The sequence below is a fragment of the Phacochoerus africanus genome, chromosome 6 (genome assembly GCF_016906955.1).
Source record: "Phacochoerus africanus isolate WHEZ1 chromosome 6, ROS_Pafr_v1, whole genome shotgun sequence".
NCBI classification, from domain to species: Eukaryota; Metazoa; Chordata; class Mammalia; order Artiodactyla; family Suidae; genus Phacochoerus; species Phacochoerus africanus.
This window is the reverse complement of record NC_062549.1, coordinates 4,280,619-4,302,885: the sequence shown is the minus strand read 5'-3', so window position 1 is coordinate 4,302,885 and position 22,267 is coordinate 4,280,619. Positions and strand designations below refer to the sequence as shown.

At 51.4% G+C, this 22,267-nt stretch overlaps 1 protein-coding gene across 2 annotated transcripts in view; it reads right to left on the bottom strand.

Moving 5' to 3' along the window:
- The window catches only part of COL22A1 (collagen type XXII alpha 1 chain), a 249,072-nt gene that overhangs the window by 25,428 nt on the left and 201,377 nt on the right, over window positions 1-22,267 (bottom strand). For both annotated transcript variants that reach the window (XM_047783198.1, XM_047783199.1), the window contains 6 exons: window positions 22,200-22,253; window positions 17,611-17,664; window positions 12,785-12,838; window positions 9,456-9,509; window positions 4,391-4,444; window positions 335-379 (listed from right to left, as the gene is read on the bottom strand). In XM_047783198.1, the coding sequence (XP_047639154.1) occupies window positions 335-379; window positions 4,391-4,444; window positions 9,456-9,509; window positions 12,785-12,838; window positions 17,611-17,664; window positions 22,200-22,253 (315 nt within the window). The remainder of the gene's footprint in view (window positions 1-334; window positions 380-4,390; window positions 4,445-9,455; window positions 9,510-12,784; window positions 12,839-17,610; window positions 17,665-22,199; window positions 22,254-22,267) is intronic.

Below are 22,267 nucleotides of genomic sequence, written 5' to 3'. Positions count from 1 at the left end.
TCTGGGCCCTCGGGAAAACCACTGTCTCCGGGCCTCAGTCCCCTCCTCTGTGACAAGGGGCCTAATAACAGCGCTTGCTGCTCAGGGCCCGTGACAACGCGGCAGTGACCACAGCTGACCCCAGGCTGACTTGGTCAGCTGGTGACACATTGGTGTCTGGCCCCCAGAGAAACATCTAGAAACCCTGGATTAGAAGGGATGATTCTTCCAATACTGCCACTGTCCTCTCTCAGGTGACATGGCACTGCCCCCATCTGCAAGGCCCAGGAGCCCTCTGTCTAGAAGTGTCAGCTCAGAGGCACCAGGATGACCTGATGGCGAGACATCCACTTACCCGGGGGCCAGGGGGGCCAGAGTCGCCGGTGTGTCCCTTGAAGCCCTAGAAGAAAGAGAATAACGTCATCCCACCCAAGAGAAGACGGACAAGGACCTGGGACACGGTCCAGCAGAAGCCCGCCCATCGCTCTGTCCTCCCGACTCCTCCTTGGTGACTGACTGTGGTGCGTTGGGTTCTGCTCTGAGCCAGGCCCAGGCCAGGTCCCTGATGACCGGCTGGGTGACCAGGCCCTTTCTCCCGGGCACTCTGCAGCGGGGACAGGGCTGCGGGGGCCTGTCCCAGAAATGCCCCAGAGGGTGGGGCATCTCCCCCACGTCTCTGACCCCCTCGGCTTCATCTTCCTCATCTCACCCCACGAGGCTTAGACAAACCCCCCACCCCCGCCACCTGGATCCTGGGGCAGGTGGTTCCCTTTGAGACAACGCTGCCTTCAGCCCGAGTGAGGGCCTCGGTGCCTTTCTCGTTCCTGCACCCGGGGCTGCTCCCCATCAGCACCCATGAGCAGAGCCAGCCTGGGACCCCGTGCTTGGCTACGGGGCTGGGCCACCCGGCGAAGCCCAGTGGCCTGGAAGTGCTCCACCTGCAGCCCAGCCACAGAGCGCCAAGCCCTCTGAGCAAGGAGGAAGCGTTAGCAGAGCTGACACGCTCCTCTGTTATCAGCCGGGCTGCCCTGACTGTGTGATAACCCACTGCACGGAGAGGGAGCTGAGGCTCAGAGAGCCAGGCTCCCTGCCCCAGGTGCCACAGCTGGAGGGGAATCGGATTTGGATCCGGGCAGGCCTGCACTGCTCCAAAGCTCCCCCATCCCTCACTGTTCTCCATGCTGGAGACCCAGAGCCTTCACTGGCTGCTGACCCTGCACCTGAGAGGCTCCGCCTCCCTCCCTCCACCGTGGGACCACACGCAGGTTGTGTGTCCTCTTCAGGCTGCACAGTCTGCCCCATCAGAGGTCCCCGTAACAGGCTGCACGCGTCTGCACGCTGTTCCCTCCTGCTGGCGGGCCACTGGCCCATGGGGTCAACCGTGCTGGTTACAGGCCTTCCTCTCTGCCAGCCTCCCACCCCAACGCAGCACGTCTCCCACTGCCACCGTCTAATGTCCTCCTGGCACCTCTGTCCCTGTGCAGCATCTTACAGCATCACTGCAAGGCACTGCTCTGAAGGTCCTGTGAGGCTGAGTCCCCAGCCAGAGGCTGGTCCAGAGCCATGCCCTTGAAAGGGGGCTGCTGCCTGTGCACAGAGGTCATGGTCAGAGGATCTGGGGAGCGCCTGGGACAGGGCCTTGAAGGTAACTTCACTTGTCAACACCCTCCCCCAGACAGGGCTGCACAGCGCAGAAAACCGCGCCCCGCTCAGCGCAGCGAGGCGACCTGAGTGAGGTCCCGCGCTGGCCCCTCACTCGATGTAAAGGCAGGAATGAAGCGGGAGGGGCACAGATGGAGCCGGACCAAGACAGGGGCGTCCCATCTGCGGTGCCCCCACCGTGTACTGGGCCGCAGCCATCACACGTGCTCTCGCAGCAATGCAGTGAACGCCTGTAAGATGGGGTTTGTTGCCCCCATTTTATAAATAAGAAACTTGAGGCTCAGGCCGATCTGTCTCGGAGAGACTCAGTAGGGGAAGCATGAGGAAGGAGTCCATCCCGCCCCCCGCCCCCACCGGCCTGCGGGGGTAAGAAGGAGTGGTCTTAGGAGGGAGGCTCTGAAGGTCTCACTGTAAGGAAGGAATGGGGGGGGAGGGCAAGGATGGAGGAAGAGGAAGATCCTACCTGCCGAGCCTTCCCGGACGCAGGCACACTCTCGCCACCGTCACGCTCAACTCTAGGAGCCGGCGATTTGCGGCCTGTTAGGACCTTCAGGGACCAAGGCCACGTGCCTCCCAGCTGACTCCCCCAGGCCCTTCTCAGACCGCGTTTCCTGGTTGCATCTCCCAGTTTCGAAAAGCAAGTAAGGCCCCTCCTGGGGACAGGACAGCCCTAAAGCCTGGCCACAGGAGGAGGGGCGCATCCTAGAATGACCACAGCCCTGGCAATGTGCTCTCTGTCCTGCCTGCCCCCACCCCCCCACTGGGGGGGTAAGAGTGGGTGGCAGCAGGATGGTCGGGCACAGAGGTGGGTCTCAGACTCTGGGAGGGTTGGGGGAGGAGGAGGAAGCAGAAGCCCATCAGCTTTGACTCCACATTCAACCCCCGTAACCTCCCAATATCACCATCCCTGAAACGAGGATAATAACACGCCCCCCGGGCAGAGCTTTGCAGGGTTAATCTAAGGAAAGGGGCTTTTCAGGCTATTAGGTCTGTAGGAGCAGGACTGACTGTGGGGTCAGCTGGAACTGAGCCACAGCGCCCTCTTTCTAGCTCTGGGTCTTAAAGGGCTTTACTTCACCGGGGCTCAGTTTCCACATCTGTAAAATGAAGACAGAACCTACATTTGCAGAGTCGCCCTAAGGATGGAGAAAGAGAGAGAGTGCGCTCCGCTGTTCAAAACAGGCCAGCTCCCTTTCCCCGGAGAGGGACAGGCTCTGCCTGGGTCCCAGCATCGTCCTCAGAGACACCAGAATCCCAATTGCAGCCGGCTCGGGGGCAGGGGCCCTGGTTGCCCTCCTCCCACATAATCAGGGACAAAAGCATCACCTGAGGAGCCAACACAATGTCCCGGATGCTTGGCGGGGGGTTTGCATGTTTTATCTGCTCCTTTAGTATTGTATTCACGGCACCCTAGAGAAGTGGGAGCCATTCTGATACCCATTTCAAAGACAAAGAAACAGAGGTTCAGAAAGGTCCCCTGACCAAGGTCACAAAGTCAGTAAAGACAAAGTGAAAGCTGAACCCAGGGCTGCCTATCTCAGAGCCCACAGGGCTCGAACTCACACCATGCCAGCCAGAGGGGGGGGGCGGTCTTCGTTCACCTGCCTGGGTCTGTACCCCCTGCCCCTGCACTGAAGCAGGATTCCTTACAACTCTCAGCTGAGAGATGGGTGTCGCCCCAACACAGTTCCCAGCAAACGGAGCCCCTCGGCTCAAACAAAACAAAACGCAACAACTTCTCCTTCCCACAAACAGAAACAACCTTTCTGAAAACAAAACACTAATTCTGTGTCTTAATCCCCCCATAAGAGGTGATAGCGTCCCATTCTTAGGCCTCTTTTCCTGGTACAATCAGGTGAAAGGAAAAGAGGTTTAGGAAAAAGGACAGGTTTTCTGTGACTGTTTTATCTCCCCTTGTTAACACCAGCCAGGTGAGTTACTGATTTTTTTTTAACAGGAAAACACATTAAGGAAATAGAACTAGCATTTTGAACGCCTACTTCTTGCTAGATAACTGGATTTTAAGATTTTCATTAAAAATCATATTTTTTCTAAAAGAAAATTTAAGGAATTGTGTCAGCGATTTTGAAAATATTGAGTAAAGCACTTAGTAAAACACCCCACCAACCCCAAAATACAGAGTTCATCTTTATAGAAAAGGTGTCTGTATATGTTTATATGCGTGATGAATAGTTCAACAGCTAGATAGAGATTTAGGCATATAAATGCTGGATGTGTCACACACAGAAAAAAAGACGGAAAGAATACTAGCACGTTAACAAGAGCTTCGCTTGTGTGTTGCAGATGATAAGCAACTCTATTTTCTTCTCTATGACATTACTTTTCTTACTATTTTCCGTTTTATTACCATCATTTGTTATTGTTATTCCATGAGGATGAATTATTATTATCGGCTGTGGAAAGGGTTCAAAATTCAGATCGACTCACTTTTAGGTCCTCTCATCCAGGGAAAGCCCATTATGATGATACCAAATAGGATAAGAACCAAGAAAACTTAGAACAACAACATGGTAAGAATGGTTGCAATTTTGCAAAGAAATTTTATAGCAATGGCACGTGAAAGACCTGCATTTACTGCCTGCAAGTACCAAGGTCTTGGCAGACAGGGATTTCTGGAAGCTACAGCCAAGCAGGCTCAGAGACCCTACCCTCTGCGTCACAGCCAAGTGGCTGATGGTTTTATTCCACCGTGGACAACACACCCACACACACCACACTCAGCACTTACTGGGGGACCTTGGGCGCCCTCCGGTCCTGGCGGACCCGGCTCTCCTGTTTTGCCCTGAGAGGAAAGAAGAAGAGAAGCGTTTGAGGACAACATCTTAAGGATCGAACTCTCCGTGGCCGCCCGGGCTTCACGGCGCCCCATTTCCAGGGGCAGGTCTCTGCCCTCTGCCCCCCGCTCCGCCCCCGGCTCTGTGGTCCATTATCATCCATATAAATCAACTTGGAGTAGCACAGCCTATCTCGCTCCTGGTTTTCCTGGGAAGGTGCTGGGTGCACAGGTTTCACCTCTGAAACACTCACCGTGCCTCTTTTTATTCTCGGAAGTGCTCTGGTCTGGTTGAGAAATTCCATGGAAGCCCCAGTTAGAAACAGCTTTATACCTACTCACAAAACCACCTCAAGGCAGCCGAACGTTACATGCATGTTACAAACGGGGACACTGAGGCTCCAAGAGGGCACATGGTTTCCCTGAGTCAACCAAGGGCGGAGCCAGACGGGACGCCAGCAACACGCTAAGATGCTCTGTCATCCAGCAGCAGCGCCCACCGCCAGGAGGGCCTGCAACTCCCCACCCTCCTCCCCCTCCTCCTAACTGTACGGAGGCTCCTGGGACACTCGCTACTCAGTCTTCACCACCAGCAGCTTCCTGTGGCCCTGGAGCAAACAAAGCCTTGAAGAAAAGCCAGTGGGAGCCTTGGGTGCTGAAGTCCTGATAAAGTGGTGAGCAGTGGGGGGAGGGTTAGGACCAGCAGGGAAGTGGGTGCAAAGCTGGGTGTGACCGATGGGGAGACGGAAAGCAAGCAGCCCCGCCTTCACTCTGGCGGGGGGAGGGGGGGGGCTGTGCGCCTATTTCCCCAACCCCGCCTTCATTTTCACAGTGACCTTGAGGGTTAAAGGGGGTCCATTAAGGGGCATAAGAGAGGGAGAAAAGCATTTGTGGATTTTTCTCAACATTTACATTTATTTATTTATTTTTTGGCCATGCCTGTGGCATGTGGACGTTCCTGGGCCAGGGATCAAGCCCAAGCCACAGCTATGACAATGCTGAGTCCTTAACCGCTAGGCCACCAGGGAACTCGCGTGCATAGAGTAAAAATTACAGGGAGAAGGAGGATTAGACACCAAGTTTTGGCACCCGAGTTTGGTTTTCCTTCTGGCCAGCGTGTGCAGTCTGTGTAAGCCTAGCTGTGTGATGGGGGGAGCCACCTCCCTTCTCTGGATCTGCTTCTCAGCTGTAAATGCAGGACAATCTCCCCGCCATAGGTCCTCCCGGGCCTGACCCGGTTCCGCCCCAGAGTCAACAGAAAAGGCATCACGTCCCAGGTCACCAGCAGGAAAAGGGTGACGACCAGCCACTGCAGTGGGGTTCCGTGTGCCAGGCACTACCCTGGCGCTTCATACAATAGCATCTGTCGATGAGTCCTCACTAGGACCCACAAGGGAGGCACTTTTGTGCTCCCCCAGGCCCAACTCCAAGGCACAGAGAGGTCAACCTACTCAAGGTCACACAGCTGGGCTTCTAGAGAGGCGCTGTGGCTGCAGAGCCTCTGTACTTTGTCCTGAGCTACAACTGATGCTCAGATGCCCCCTATTAGAAATGATACAAGCAACTCTAAAAGCTGCCTATCTACCCACCCGTCTGTGTCTATCTACCCATGCATTCATCACCTGTCTATCTACTGTCTGTCTGTCCAGCCATGTCCCTGATGTATAGAAACTTTTTTTTGCTTTTGTTTTTTTTTTGGGGTGGGGGCTTCACCCATGGCATATGGAAGTTCCCAGGGTAGGGGTCAAATCAGAGCTGCAGCTGCCGGCCTACATCACAGCAACACAGGATCCGAGCTGCATGTGCGACCTACACCACAGCTCACAGTAACGTTGGATCCTTAACCCACTGAGCAAGGCCAGGGACTGAACCTGCATCCTCATGGATACTAGTTGGATTTGTCTCCGCTGCGCCACAATAGGAACTCCCTGATATATAGGAACTTAAAGGAGTAAGTCACAGTGGGAAGTACCCCCTGTGCCCATAGCCAAGGCTGCGGGTCCCCAGCTGCCCTCCTTGGCTCATGGGAAGGGCTCCTGTCACTTTGCTAAGCAGCCCTGCTGGGACAGAAGAGGCTGTCACAGAACGACCTTTGCGGTGCTGGACTGCGGGGTTGAAGGCCCAAGGGCAGGGGAGTTCAGCCTCCACAACCAACCCTCCCTCAAAAAGGCTGAAGCTGATGAAGTAGCCTCCTGGGCCCCTGGCAGGGGTTGGGGCAGAGAGGCCAGGTGTGCCCCTCACCTGTTCTCAGATGGTCCCCAGGGGGAGGGGACCACAGCTGCCCATGGGAATGTCTCACTCACTAGCCTGTTAGTGGGTTTTCTTTCTCTCCTTCTTTCACTTCCTCACTCCGTCCATGTCCTGGGAGCACATCCCCAACCCTGCGCCCGCCTCCAAATCCTGGTCTCCAGGTCTGCTCTTGAGGGTCTCTGATGCCACCCGTGCCTGGGCCAACCTCCTCCAAGACGGCTCGGAGCGATGAACATCAGGAGGGCCACCCGGAGGCCCCAGAACCAACTGACCGGTGCGCCCAGGAACGCCCGCTGGGGGGCCCCTCCCTTCCCAGCAGAACCAGCCCTGCCCCCTCGGGCGCTGAGCCCCCCACTGCTTATCCCCCAGACCTGGTCTTAGACCAGGCCCCACCCAGTGCCTGGCACAGGCCTCTCTGGAAAAGGCCTTCCGCGAACAGACAGAAGGAAGGTCTAGGGCCTCCGTACCCTGAACTGTCAGTGATACAAACACCTCTCAGAGTGATACGCTTCCTGCAAGACGGCTGGTTGCCTGCCCTGCGGCATGAACTCTGGGGTCAGCCTTCAGGACGTGGGTCCCAGATGCTTCACTGACCAGCTGTGTGACCTTGGCCAGCCTACTCAACCTCTCTGTGCCTGAGTCTCCTCATCTGGGCCAATAACGAGAGGCACACCCCACAGGGTTTTTCTAGGGGTTCCACTGGAAAACGCAACGAAGCACTCGGTGCCCGCACGTCTCCTCGGGGTGCAGGCGGCTGCTGTCAGGCACGGTGGCATTATCTGTTCTTTTTCCTCCCCCCACCGCCTCAGCCTGGCTAACTGCCACCTGCCCACCCCAGGCTGCCCTGCTGGGTGTCAGCCTTCGACAGCTTAGATGAGCCTTTTCTTCTGCTCGCTGCTAGAAGCCCTTTCTTGTCCTCTCGGCAGAGAGTTCTGGTTTCAGCACCTGGCAAGCAGGGCAAAGTCATAAAGGTGCTGCTGGCGAGTTGCGTAAGACGCAGACTGAGTCATAATCGTCATGACCAAGCAAATTAAATGGAACACAAACCTCGCTGTGGAGACTTTCGTGTAATTCCTCTTAGTGCTTCTAAAGCTTCTAAACTAGGGCAGTTGGGAAAAGGAACGCACTGAACGAACAGTTAGAGAAGCCTGGTGCGTGTAACCAGTTTCTCACTTCACTGGCTTCTGCAGCAACTCCAGCAAGTCGCTGCCTTTATCCTCATTCTCTCTGACATGAAACCGAAACCCGGAGATGCTCAGAGACCCACGGCAGGTCGCAAAGCCTGTGGGGGTGGAGCAAGCGCTGCTTCTGGTTGTGGTTGTCATTTTGGCCTAAAATATTTTAACTTCCCTTTATCAAGAAGCACTGCACACACACGCTCCAAGCCTTTAGAAGATAACCATGGAATATCATACTGCGGGGCATAAACCTGCCTTCCTATCCCCGTGTCCCTTCTGCTCAGCAGCACCCATCCTCAGCCACCTCCCTGTGTGGTGACTACTCCTCTTGGTGTTTCTGGAGTCTCCCAGAGTTCCTTTATGTAAATGCTAGAAAAATGCACATAGACCCATTTTCATACAAAATAGGGCAGGCTAAACACACAGCTCTGTGCGCTGTAAGTTGGAGATGTCTCATGTCCTGTCTAGAAAATGCCCTCATTCTTCCTCACGTCTGCTGGGCATTCTATTGGCCGCACCTATCATTAACTGTCTCCTGCTGGTGGGTGTTGGAAGAACCAGGTCTCAGCCCCAGGTGCCACCTTCCTCTGTCCGCTCAGTGCTGAGGCTGCGGAAAGGGCTTGTGAAGACAAAACTGCTGCTGGAATAAAGCTTCAGCATCATCACGGAGCCCAGATCCACCCTCAAGACGGACTGGGGTCCTGGAAGGACCCCACTGAGGTCACAGAGGCGGCCCCTCTGCCTGCACACCTCCAGCCAACAGCGACCAGCGCCTCAGTAGCACATGGTCCATCTCACTGGGTGTCCCGGGCAGCTGACATTAAAGATCAAGAAAAAACAACTCGAGGAGTTCCTGTTGTGGCACCGTGGTTAACGAATCTGCCTAGGAGCCATGAGGTTGCAGGTTCGATCCCTGGCCCCACTCAGTGGGTTAAGGATCCAGCGTTGCTGTGGCTGTGGTGTAGGCTGCAGACGAGGCTCGGATCTCACGTTGCTGTGGCTCTGGCGTAGGCTGGCAGCTGCAGCTCCAATTTGACCCCTAGCCTGGGAACCTCCATATGCTGCGGGAGTGGCCCTAGAAAAGGCAAAAAAAAAAAAAAAAGAAAAAAGAAAAAAAGAAAAAAGAAAAAACAACTCGATGCTAAAGTGGAAGAAAGGCAAACTCAGGCACCCCTGGAGCCAGCAGGTGAAACTCAGGCTTTTTTTTGCGGGGCTCGGGGTGGGGCAAGGCTTTTCAGATGTCGGATTTCTATTCCAGCAGCGCTGACCTGCCAGTTCCCCTCCCACATCCATAGGATGGAGGCTGCAGGGGCAGTTAACAAAAACCAGAGAGGGACAGGAGCCCTGGGCTAGGGTTTGGATTCTGTCACCAGTCCAACAGGTGACCTTCAGCCCATGATGTCACTCCCTGAGACTCGGTGTCCTCAGCTGTCAAATGGGACCAGCAGCGTTGACCTTGCAGGGTTCTCAGGAGACGTAAATGACGGAATGCACCCAAAATAACTCTCCCTGTGCCCGGGTCAGAGCAGCTCCAGACACACAGTCACTGCTTCTGAGAAATGGAGTGTAAAAGACGATTGAGCATCCCTCACCGGCTCTCCGGGGGCTCCTGGTTTTCCATCTCTGCCTTCTTTGCCTTCTTCTCCCTGCAAGAGAAACTCCACTTGGTTATCTGGCCGAAGATGCTAAGCAGGAAGGAAGGACAGACGCCCTCCACGTGCATGCTCAGCAGGCAGAACTGGCTTGGTGACCCAGTTTCTTCCCCGGCACCACGATTCTGGCTTCGATCTCTGGTCCGCAGTGCCTGACTCACAGGGGGAAAGCAGGAAACTGCGGTAGCATCACTGTTACTGTCACTGGCTGACGGAAGCCCCCACGGGACCTCTTCGTGGAGTCAAACTTAGAATAACAGGGGCTCGTCTCTGAGCCTCCGGGGTTGACTGTGGTGATAAGGAGGCGCTTCTGACGAAGACAATGGGGTTGCTGAGGGACAGGCTAGCTCCTGGGACACAAGAGGGGCTCGGTAAATGACAGCAAGGGCCAAGGCCGGGCTCCATGGGAAGGCTGTGAACTTTACATGTTTCTTTGCATTGAAACAAAGCTACAAGACCCTCCCCGTTCTCCACCTCCTGCCCATCTCCTGCTATGAATAAGACACTATAAGCCTCATGCTTAACTAAGAGATTATCATCATTCTTCAGGAGTCTCTGCAGATCAAGACAATGATGGCAACATCACACAGACCTAGGTTCCATCCTGGGCCACCACGCCTGGGCGGGCTCGGGGGAAAGAAGGCAACAGGCAGCCAGGCAGTGGGGAAACTGAGTCACACGGAACAAGGTCTGAATCCCACCTGCACCAACTATGCCTATGATCTGGGCCACGTTCCGGACACTCTCAGCTCCTCAGCAGCCCCCCTCCTGAACAGAGATGACACACCAGCCTGGCAGAGTCACAAGGTGGCTCAGAAGCAATGCTTCCACAGGCGACGCTTAACAAACCAGGCATCGATCAACAGCACTGGCGGTGCAGCTGTTCCTGCCGCCCGGCAGGTGCTCCTGAAACTGGGCAGTAGCCCTCATCTGCGCCTTTAACGTCCGCGCCTGTGCACCGGCGGGAAGCACGGGGGACAGTGATCTAAGGCTAGTGACCATCCGGGAGGCTGACCAATGCTCCAGGGGCACCGGGAAGTCTTTATGGATCCTGTTCCCGCGTAACCATGATAACACTAAATAAACCCCTAGGCTGACGTGGACGCCAGGCAGTGTTGGTTCTTTTTTCAGTTAGAAGTTTACCTCCAGGAACCGCTTCTCTCCATACACAGAGCAGCGGCGAGGAGAGTCAAGAGACCCGATAAGGAGAGTGGCCAACTTGGCGTGGAGGCTGGAGGCTGGCAGGAGACCCTGGGGACTCCTGGGGCAGACACCTGGTTCCTGGGGGCAGCAGGAGTGCCACCTCGGACAATAAAGAAGAGCGCTGGGCATGGGCTACTGAATCATCAGGGAAGGAACCGAGGCTTCCAGCAGAGAAAGGTTCCCCCTTGCTGACTGCGTTGCTGGGCCAGCCTTTTAAATTCTCTGAGAGTCAGTTTCTTCCCCTTTATAAATTAAAGAGATCTTCACACTGACATGGCAGGAAGAGGAGCCGTAGGGCATATAAAAGGGGTGTCTGTTCCAATGCTTGGCACAGAGTTGGCTCAATAAATGGGAAACATTGTTTTAATTCACAGAAGGCAATGTTGGTGCGCTACGAATATTAGTGAACGCTGACGCTGCACTGCTCCCAGCCCCTACCAGACACAGAAGCCTCTCAAGTTTTTCCTATTTCTTATAGTCAGTGCGAGTCCGCACACCCGTGTCTTTCTGCAGGTTGCACCTTCTACCTGAAATGCCTTCTTTCCGACCCCTCTCGACTTCCTCTGCCTGGATAACTTGACTTTGAAGACTCATCTTAAGAATCACCTCCTCCAGGCAGGCCTCCAGGCCTGGCTTAAGTGCCCACAGATCTATCACCTTAGACATCACGCTCTGCGTCAATGGTTTCTTCTTTTTCTGTCTGGCTGCCTCATGAGACCCCAGGCTCTGCGCTGGCAGAGACCACAGCCCAGAACATAATCCCATGATGACAAGGCCCTCTTCTGTTATATTCCCAGATGTAGCCACCAGCAGGTGCCTAGTTAGAGTGCTGAATGAGCAAATCAATGCATAACGGAGGAGGTGGTCACTAATAAACCACTACACAAATACAGACGCGATTACCAGCTAAGACAGGTACTTAGGAAGAAAGGAAAAAGAAAGCAAGACAGCCTAGCTTGGCCTTGGGGGTGGGAGTGGGGGAGATAAAAACTTAGGAAGTGTTGCTTGAGGTGAGATGAGAAAGGTCAAAGGCATTAACTAGCAAAAGAGGTGACAAGAGGGCATTCAGAGGGGACAGAAACACATGTGCAAAGGCCCTGTGGCCTGGAGAGAAGATGCAGAATGTTCTAGAAACCAAAGAAAGCCAGCATGGCTGGAGCAAAAGAATGCACCATGGCGGCGGCGGGGGCGGGGGGGGCGGCGCTGTGGCCAGGACGGGCCCTAGCAGCAGGCACACGCCAGGCCTGGAAGCCACACCAGGCTTTCACCTCAATGACAAGGACACATGCAGCCTCTCTGAGCCATTCTTACTACCAACATACTGGAGAATTGGATCCTATTGAGAACTATATTAACTTAAAAGTCTGGAACACTTATGGAGAGCAATTTTACAGTATGTATCAGGAGCCTTAGATATTACTGCACTCTGACAAGCAGACGGCCCTTTGGGGAACCATCCTACAGAAATAAGAAAAGCGCTATGTATTTAAAATAATCTAGAGTAGATTTCTGAAATAGTTGTAAGATTTACGAGACGACAGAAGAATATTCATAGGCCGTATGCTGCATTTATTGGATAGAGTGTATATAAAATTTATAAGCATTTAATACTAGTGTGGAAAATAGAAAATGCTTATATTATCACAAACAATTATCACAGCTATGTATGAATTATGTGTGTGTGTTGACTGATGAATGTGTGTATAGAAAGAGAAGAATTTTTTTTTGGCTGTGCCCACAGCATGTGGAAGTTCCCGGGCCAGGGACTGAACCTGCGCCACAGTAGTGACCCGAGCTGCCGCAGTGACAATAACGCTGGATCCTTAACCCGCTGTACTGTAAGAGAAATTCTGCAAGTTTTACTTACACAAATAAACAATATATACATAACGGAACAATGAGACTAAGGTTGGCTTTGGTTAGTGGTTATTTTTCTTCTAATTTTCTGTAGCGTCAAAAATTCTCCTGGTAAATATGCTTTGCTTTAATAATGCCGGAATATAGTTTTCTTTGCTTTTTTTTTTTTTGTAGTAGAGAAACAACGTTTCTTTAAAAATGCCACTTACCGGGATTCCAGGTAATCCAGAGGGGCCTGGGGGGCCGGGAGGACCTTCTTTGCCCTAAAAGATCCAGGACACAAAATGCCATTAAATTTCTTGGACTGGCTCTTCTAGAGGTAAATGGTCTCACCCGGAACTGCCTCCGTGGGTTGGAAGGAGGCTTTGGTGAGGAGCAGTGGGTGCCTGTGCACCTGCCACAGCCACCTCACCGCTTCCCCACAGGGCAGGGAGGTGCCCTGGGCCAAGCATAAATATGCAGCTTGGTAGTCACGCAGCCTGGGACTCCTTCTGGCCTCATGACATAGACTCTTGGGGAATTGGAGACTGAAAGCATCATGGGAAGAAGACCCTGGAGCTTGGCAGCCCACAAGACCTGGGTCCAGACCCCACTCTGCACTTTGCCCCCAAACGCCTGTGACTCAGGACCCTGTCTCCCAGCACCCAGCACCCAGCACCCAGCACCTGCAGGTGTTCTGCACGCAGGACTTGACACAAACAAGGGACTGACCAGGGGCACGGGTAATAGACAGTTGTATTACTACCACCTTCTTACCCAGGGGGTTCCACGCATTTTTATTATCAATCACTTTTAGGATTCCTTTCTCCCATGAAATAGACCTTGAAAGATTTTTTTTCCAAACTGCACTAATTAATATTTCATTTCCCATTTTATTCACCAAAAACACACATCGCTGTCACTGAGAGCTTCTAAATCAGATAAAGTAACCAGGGGCATCATTTTTCTCAGGAGGCGCATTCTGGCATCATCCTAAGCCTCTACCAGGAGTTTTGAGAAGAGTCCCAATCACTTTATAATCTCCTGCCAGTGTTTCTTCTGCAATTAAACACTGGCGTCAGGTTTTACACTCAATCCACATAGCCGCACAAAAGGCAATATTCTTAAAGGCTGGATTTTAGCCCCTTGGAAGAAAAGCAAAACCAAAAATATTTTGATATTTATTTCAGGCTTTATAGAGATTTTTATTGTCATATAAAGCATCTAATCAGGAGACCTTACTTCCTTTATTAAGTACTAAACTCAATCAAAACTCAATAACCAAGTTTTATTTCCATATCTGAAGAAAATGAAAGATATAAGTATCAAATCATTAAGATACTGAGAATTATTTTTTCATAGACTCTTGGGAACCAGTGAAAAAATGGACAATGTTTTAGGTTCACTACTGTTTTTTTAAAACCTTTCCTCAAGGAGTTCCTTTGGTGGCTCAGCAGTTAACGAATCTGATTAGCATCCATGAGGATGCAGGTTTGATCCCTGGCCTTGCTCAGTGGGTTAAGGACCCGGTGTTGCTGTGAGCTGGGGTCGCAGATGCGGCTTGGATCTGGCATTGCTGTGGCTGTGGGGTAGGCCTGTAGCTGTATCTCTGATTACATCCCTAGCCTGGGAACCTCCATATGCCACGGGTGTGGCCCTAAAAAAGAAAAAAAAGCAAGAAGAAAACAAACAAAAACAAAAAACAAAACAAACTCTTTCCTCAAATGTATCTACTTGTTACATAATCATGCTGAGAGATAATTTTTTTTTTTTTTTGGAGGTGCAGCTCCTGGCCTATACCACAGCCACAGCAACTCGGGATCCAAGGTGAGTCTTTGACCTACATCACAGCTCATGGCAATGCCAGATCCTTAATTCACCGAGCAGGGCCAGGGGTCAAACTCGCATCCTCTTGGCTACCAGTCAGGTTCGTTACTGCTGAGCCCCAAGGGGAACTCCGAGATTACTCTTAATTTTCAGAAAATGAAATGCTAGGTTCATGCATTTGCCTTCATAACAGTTTGACAGAGACCTGCATCTCTGTAAACTCATGCTGCATGATATTTGAGATTGTTTAGACATATTGCCACTTGCGCCAGTGCAGAATAATAATATAAAACAAAAAAACATTCTCTTTCTCTCCACAGCACCTGCAAACACATTAATAAACAAAGTGAATATTTTTTTGTCAACTTGGGCCAAATATTCAATCCCCATTAGGAATTTTAAAATACTGATAACGGAGCTTCCTGGATTCCTTCCTGGGTGCCTATTATTCCAAAGATCCTGGTTGGAAACACTAATGAACTAGGACAGGAATCCGTGAGCTCCGGGCCTTTGCCTGTTTTGCAAATAAAGTTTTATCAGAGCCCAGTCTCACCTGTTAGTGTACATACTGTCGGCGGCTGATTTCACCTTATCGAGGCAGAGTTGAATATTTGCAACAGAAACCATATGGCCCACAAGACTAAAATATCTACTATTTAGGGGTTTTTTTTTTTTTTTTTTTTTTGTCTTTTTACTATTTCTTGTGCCGCTCCTGCGGCATATGGAGATTCCCAGGCTAGGGGTCCAATTGGAGCTGTAGCCACCGGCCTACACCAGAGCCACAGCAACGTGGGATCCGAGCCGAGTCTGCAACCTACGCTACAGCTCACGGCAACGCCGGATCGTTAACCCATTGAGCAAGGCGAGGGATCGAACCTGCAACCTCATGGTTCCTGGTCGGATTCATTAACCACTGCGCCATGACGGGAACTCCTACTATTTAGGTTTTTTTTTTTTCCTCCCATCAGGTGAGTTAAAGATTCAGTAAAGAGTCAGTATGGTTGGTCCCAAACCTGCTTTTGAGACTTGTTGTTTGCTATGGAAATTACACAATTTAGCTGCTGTTCATTGGGTAACCCAATGAAATTTAGGTGGAGAAAAGAAGAAGAATGGCCTTTTATGCAAATTAAGACCTTGAAAATACTTGACAAAGACGAGACACTCGCTGTCTAAATAGCTGATAGCTATACCACAAGAGAGCTGTAAGAGATTAAGCAAAAATTCTAATAAACCAGGATTCTGCATTCAAATTGCTTCACGGGTGTTCTCATATGCTCAAGCCACTTTATAAAAAAGTAACAAATAGTAAATAGGTGGATATTCTTTCTACAAGATGGTAACAAGAGACTCCATTCAAGGGAACAGAAAGAAAAATAAGGGCCTTCATTCTATGTCAAAAAGATTGGCAAATGATCTATATGTTTTAATTTAAAACACAACGAAAATAGATTTGTTTTACTTTTTAACCGTTTCCTATATAATTTTCTTTTTTTCTTCCTTCCTTCTCTTTCTTTCCACCACCACAGTCACTGTTTGTACAAAGACGACTTGGGCTAGATTCTGGTCTGATGTTTATGCTGAAATACCAAGACCACGGGCAGCTTCAAGCACAGGCATAACTTGCCAGGACAGAATCAACGTTTTATTTAATGTAGCGTAATTCCTGTGAATGCAAGGATTCACCTCTGGGCCCCACATCTGGTTCTCCTTGGGCAAACAGTCCATTAGCTTTTATCGGGGAAATCTTTTTCTGTCTCAGAATCAGTAAAAAGCTGCTTGCGGTACTGTTTATATTTTATTCATTCTGGGCCTTCTAGGTGGGCTGCTTCAAAAGGACTCGCCAGGAGTTCCCGACGTGGTGCAGTGGTTGACGAATCTGACTAGGAACCATGAGGTTGCGGGTTCGATCCCTGGCCCTGCTCAGTGGGCTGATGATCCAGGTCGCAGACGCGGCTCGGATCCCGCGTTGCTGTGCCTGTGGCATAGGCTGGCGGCTACAGCTCTAATTAGACCCCTAGCCTGGGAACCTCCATAGGCCACAGGAGTGGCCCTAGAAAAGACAGAAAAAAAAAAAAAAGGGACTCGCCAGACGGTGATCAGAAAAGAACCGCGTGGCTCTTACTTCTCAAACTTATCATGCCTCTGGTCCCTGACCTGACCATCCTGCCCACACAGTGGGTCGGTGTGGAGGAACAGAAAGCGAGCTGACAGTGGGAGTTTTCCGACTGACTTAACGCCCAACTTGGATATTAATTTCCTGTGCGACTTTGGATGCATGGCCTCAGCCCATCGGGCTTTGTCCTCCTCATCCGAGGAGGAGGAAGCGGTCCTGGCTGATCCCTACAGGGCTCTTGGCGCCCGTGTCCAGAGATACCCGGATAGGGTGGACTTGCTTGCTTAGCAATAGCTCTACCTGAAATATGACACTGAGATTTCTGCAGCCTGGGGTGTGTACCTGGCTCTGCCATCGCCTCACTGTGCGATCCTGACCTGGGGGTTTCACGTCTCTGAAGCCCACGTTCCTTATTTATAAAATGGAGACAACAATTCCTAAAGGTGAGGCAGCCAGAGGAGAAGAGCAGTATGAGCAGAGCCTATCTTGCTTTAAGTGAACACGCATGTAGTGACGCCAAGCACAACGCCACCTTTGTTTTATGGTCCTGACCCCAAGCGTGGTCCTGGCAGCTCTGTGCAATGCATATAAATGCTGGGTTGTTGAGAAACAGGCCCTGGGTCCCAGCCAGCTCCACCTGTGTGACTTCAAGACCTTGACCAAATGACTTTCCCTTTCTGAACGTCACTCTGCTTTCTGAACAGCTGGATGACAGCGGCTACCTACCGACTGACACGCCGCTTGGCTCATTCCGTCAGCCTCAGAATGCGTGAGCACCAAGCCCTGTCTACTCCCCGTGCCTGTTCCGAATAGAAATTACACTGACAAAGAATAGAGAGACGGGACTACACCTGGGACCAGTCCAAACTGGTTTTAAACTGGATTTGGGAAGCACAGATAGGCCAGGTCATCTCACTCAAATCCTCTAATTTAGAGGAACGGTAACCAGGGTTCTCACAGAAAGCAATTCCCCCTACGGTCGACGAGCGGTCCCCAGACCCTTGGAGTGTGAGCCACAGGAAGCAGGAAGGACCAGGGCGGGGCTGGCCAACGCTGGGGATGGTGGGAAGGTCCAAACACAAACTGAAGGCAAATCCTATCCGTTGAGGAACTTACTGGGGGTCCTTGGATTCCTGGTGGTCCAGCAGCTCCCGCACTTCCATCTGCTCCCTAAGGATGGTAAAACAGAGCCAGTTTGTTGTGTGTCTGAGCATAGATCACTGTCACATCCTCTGTGCACGAGGCCTCCCCAGCTCTGAAAGCGGCCTGAGCACTTCAGCGGGGCTTGCGCTGTCCCCACCAGGCTGGGCTAGTCTCTGGCAACAGAAAGACGGTGGGAAGACAGCAGCCACGTTTCTGGAAAGACCAGTTATCCAAGAGATGGGAGGAAATGGTCTCAGTTCAGAGTGGACCTTTTCAGCTAACATCGGGGAACGTTTCAGGGCAGAAGACAAGAACTAAACAATTGGATTTATCTTCCAGAGGGCGAAGGAAGGCAGGGGCCTGTACTGACCAGGGATGAAGAGATGCAGAGATGGATAATGGGAGGGGCGCTCTGCACAGGGAAGTAAACGATGCAACGTGAGCTCCAGACACGCGTCTGGCCCACGGCTCTTGCACGTGCCTGCGATCTAAAGCCCCACGCGTCAGAGCTCATATCCTGCCCTCCTCTACATCTGGGCTCAGGCATCAGCTTCTCAGTGCGATGTTTTCTGCCTATCAGATCCCAAAGTGCCAGTCCCTGCGCCTCACCACCCCTTTCCTGTTTTTGTTTTTCTCAAGCCTCTACATCCATCCGACACCTTAGTGTTTATCTCCTTACTTGTTTGTTGGGAATGAAAACAGTACCTTGGCAATAGCAGACACTCAATAGTTCTTGAATAAATGAATGAATTAGGAGCTGGGCTGCCTGGGTGATAAAGGCAGAGGTTCTTTAGGCATTGCTTCTTTTTTTTCTTTGGCCACTTATGGAAGTTCCTGGGCCAGGGATTGAATCCAAGCCACAGTGCTGGATCCTTAACTCACTGCGCCAGGTTGGGGATCAAACCCGTACCTCTGCAGGACACTCGAGCCGCTGCAGAGACAGTGCTGGATCCTTAACCTGCTGCGCCACGGTGGGAACGCCAATCCATTGCTTCTTACTAGCTTTGATGGAGTGGTAGAAGGTCTTTAAGCTTCAGGTTCCTTATGCACAGCAAGGTAGAAAGCGCCACTGCCCACACCGCAGGGAGGTGAGGCGATTTACAATGTGCTTGGCGCAGAGTAGAGGGGACCAGTCAGGAGTGCGCCTTCTTAGAGCCAGAGGTCCCGGGTCTAAGTCCTGGGTCCCCACCGGCTGGCTGGACGGCCCTAAGGAAGGTATTTTACTCCTCTGCATCACAGTGCCTTTGTAAAATAGAGAAAAAGCAAGAGCAGCTATGCGAGTTGCACTGTGGGGAGCCCTGAGTAAGCTAATACCCGAGTAAGCTAATACCCAGAAAGGGGAGCCAGCCCCAGGCGCATAGCGACAGACGCCATCAAGACGTCTCCTTATCATTAAGTCTGACGACATCGGTCTTCTGGGCGTGTCTGTGGGCCAAGCCCCCACCAGGAACGCTGCAGACAATAACTAAGCGAGGCGTGACAAGTAAGTGAGCTCTCACAGTGTGTGACCGATACTTTTCCAATAGTCTTTATTTGGTTGCTTTATGTAATTTATTGGGCGCCTATGCTGGAACCGGGTGCTGGCGAGGTTTCCGGGCTAGAAAGACGACCACGCCATGGTCTTAGACCTCCGAGGAACTTGCTGTAGCTGTAGAAGATGTGTCTTACTTTCCACATAGGACAAAGCCTCGAGACAAGCTGCTGATTTGTCTCCACATCTCTCACTAGGGGAGGACCCAGTAAATGCTCATGAAATACAAAGAGGCTGATGACATTTGGATAAACAGTCTAAGGTTCACATGTGTCCCCGCACCTGGGCTGCTGCAGAGGAAATCACACATCCAGCCTGAACCTAACAGAACAATGGAGTTTTTACCCCAAATCTGGATGCTTCTACATAATTCTGCCAAAGGCTTTGGGCATCCCAGACTCTGGAATCTAGCCAAGCTATAGCAGAGGGGGAAGAGAGTAAGGGTTTTGTCTGGAAGAAGAATGTTAACTGAGCACCAGAAAATAAACTGTGGAACAAAAGAGCCTTGTCTTCTTGGTGTTTATATATTACAAAATAACACACAAAAAACGATGCCTGGGAGTTCCTGTCATAGCCCAGAGGAAACGAATTCGACTAGGAACCATGAGGTTGCAGGTTCGATCCCCAGCCTTGCTCAGTGGGTTAAGGATCCGACGTTGCCGTGAGCTGTGGTGTAGGTTGCAGACGTGGCTCAGATCTGGCATTGCTGTGGCTGTGGCGTAGGCTGACAGCTATAGTTCCGATTCAACCCCTAGCTTGGGAACCTCCGTATGCCACGAGCGCAGCCCTAAAAAGACAAAACAAACAAACAACCCCCCCCAAAAAAACGATGCCTGAATGACCAGGCTCTTGAGTTTCTTTTGCGTGACTGGCCCCTCCACCTGGACGGGCAGCTGACTCAGCATCCATTCCCAAAGGCGGTAACCACCCAAAGCCTGGCACCAAGGGGAAGCTCAGTGAACATCCGCATGAGGCCAAATAATCACATTCATCGGCTGGAGACAGACAAGCTGGTTTCTGATGGATTGTTTCTGAATCTGTTTCCCTGTCCAGCATGAGAATAAGAAGGCAGGAGCCATTTCCTGACTGTTGTCATGGAGTTCTAAGCCACAGCAGCTTCCCGGGAGAAGAGGACAGGGTACCGTTTGTACTGGAGATGCGTTTGAAGCTTTGGAGGTACCAGGATGGGGTGGGGGTGGGGCTTTAGCGTGCCCTTCATTTTATTAGCCCCTGAGCTGACAGGTTGTACGAGGAAGCTAAGGCCACCATGCTATGAAATGATTCGCTCAGGAAGGGGACTTTTTCCATGACTGTGGTTCCCTCTCAAATGTCCCTTCTCCCTTTATGCCAATGCCTTTTCCCATACTGCTGTCAGCCTGATCAGCTGCAGCTGGTTGTCAGATGCTACAAAATCCCATACCATAGGTGAATACAGTGCAAAGAAATTCCCAACAGGAAATGACACATTTTGAAGCAAATGCAGAATTTCAGGCAATGAAATGACAGCACCCTGTTGGGTTCCCTGCAAGGTGGCTCAGAAATGTGCACACAGCAGAGTTGGAAGAGCTGGGTGTTGAGGCTGAGCAACTGAAGAGGATGTGACAGCAAAGGCCCTTGAAGGAGGGGGTAGGGGATGAGCTAAGCAGCAAAATGCAAGGCAGGCTCTGCGGAAAACTCAGACAGCTTTTGCACTTGGTAGGTGATTTATCTTTTATGGTTTTGATATAAAAGTCAGTTATGAAGCAAAAGATGCCGTTTCATGCTCTCACATTTTATTGAAAAAATACATTTAAAACAACTTGATTTATTCTGAGTTAACACATAAGTTAGAAGCCAAATCGAAATTGTTAAAAAGAAGACCAAGCAAGCTTCCTTCCATACATTCTAACTTCATGATCCTAACTGAGCCTCCTTTTCAGTATTTATTATGACAAGTCCATCCCCATTTGAGGTCGGCTCCCTGTCAGGGGCGCTTTAGCCATCACCAGTGGGCTTTGTTCTGTGAGGTCTGGGAGACCAGGGCCCCCGAAGAACCCATGGGAAATCCCACGGGACTGGTCCCGGGCTTGGTGAGGATACTAATTCCCACCGCCTGTTCCCACGGCTACCACTGGTAAGGACCACCGTGGACTCAGAGCAGAGGAGCAACAAGAATAGCCAGGGGGCAGCCTCGAGCAAAGGGAGATACATTTGCTGAGAAGCGCATCAGTCAATGTCAGTGCCAGAATTACTCTACGAGCAAAGAGAACTTTTTTTGGGGGGGGGGGGCTGGGAATAAATGGGATGATATTAATGGTTGTTGCAGTGATAACGATAACAGCTGTCTGGAACGATAAGTAATGATAATGCAGAGCAGTAATAATTGTGGTTATAATTACTGTTATCAGTTATAGTAAACCCAAGAAAGTCTATGGAAAAGGAAAAGCTGGTTCTACATTTCCTTTTTTTTTTTTTTGCTTTTCAGGGCCAACCTGCAGCATACTGGAGGTTGCCAGGCTAAAGGTCGAATTGGAACTACAGCTGCTGGTGTACGCCACAGCCACAGCAACCAGATCTGAGCTCCATCTGTGACCTACACCACAGCTCATGGCAACACCAGATCCTTACTCCACTGAGCAAGGCCAGGGATCGAACCTGAGTCCTCATGGATACTAGTCGGGTTCATAACCCACTGAGCTACAATGGGAAACTCCCTTTTAAAAATATATATATTTCTTGCTTAAGATCTTAGCCTTGGAATTATTCCAGGCTTCGCCCTTCCCAAGCTGGATAGAATGGAAGACGGTCGAGCCTGTCCACCCCCGCCTATGCCCTCCATCCCAGGAGCATCCTAACTGCACTGTCCCTCGATGCTATTCAAGCCCCTCTGTGCTCACCCTGACACCATGGGACCTGCTCTTTCGGACGCCCTTCAGGTGTCACCCATCCTTTAAAATAAGAGGTGTGCCCATGTGACAGCATCTCCAGGGAGTAGGGGAGTGCATGCAAATGACAAGGCCAGGAGAGGAGGGGACCAAACAGAACTACTTACCGGTGGCCCAGGGTTCCCTGGGGGCCCCATGAAACCTGGAACTCCAGGATGGCCCTAGGAAGACACAG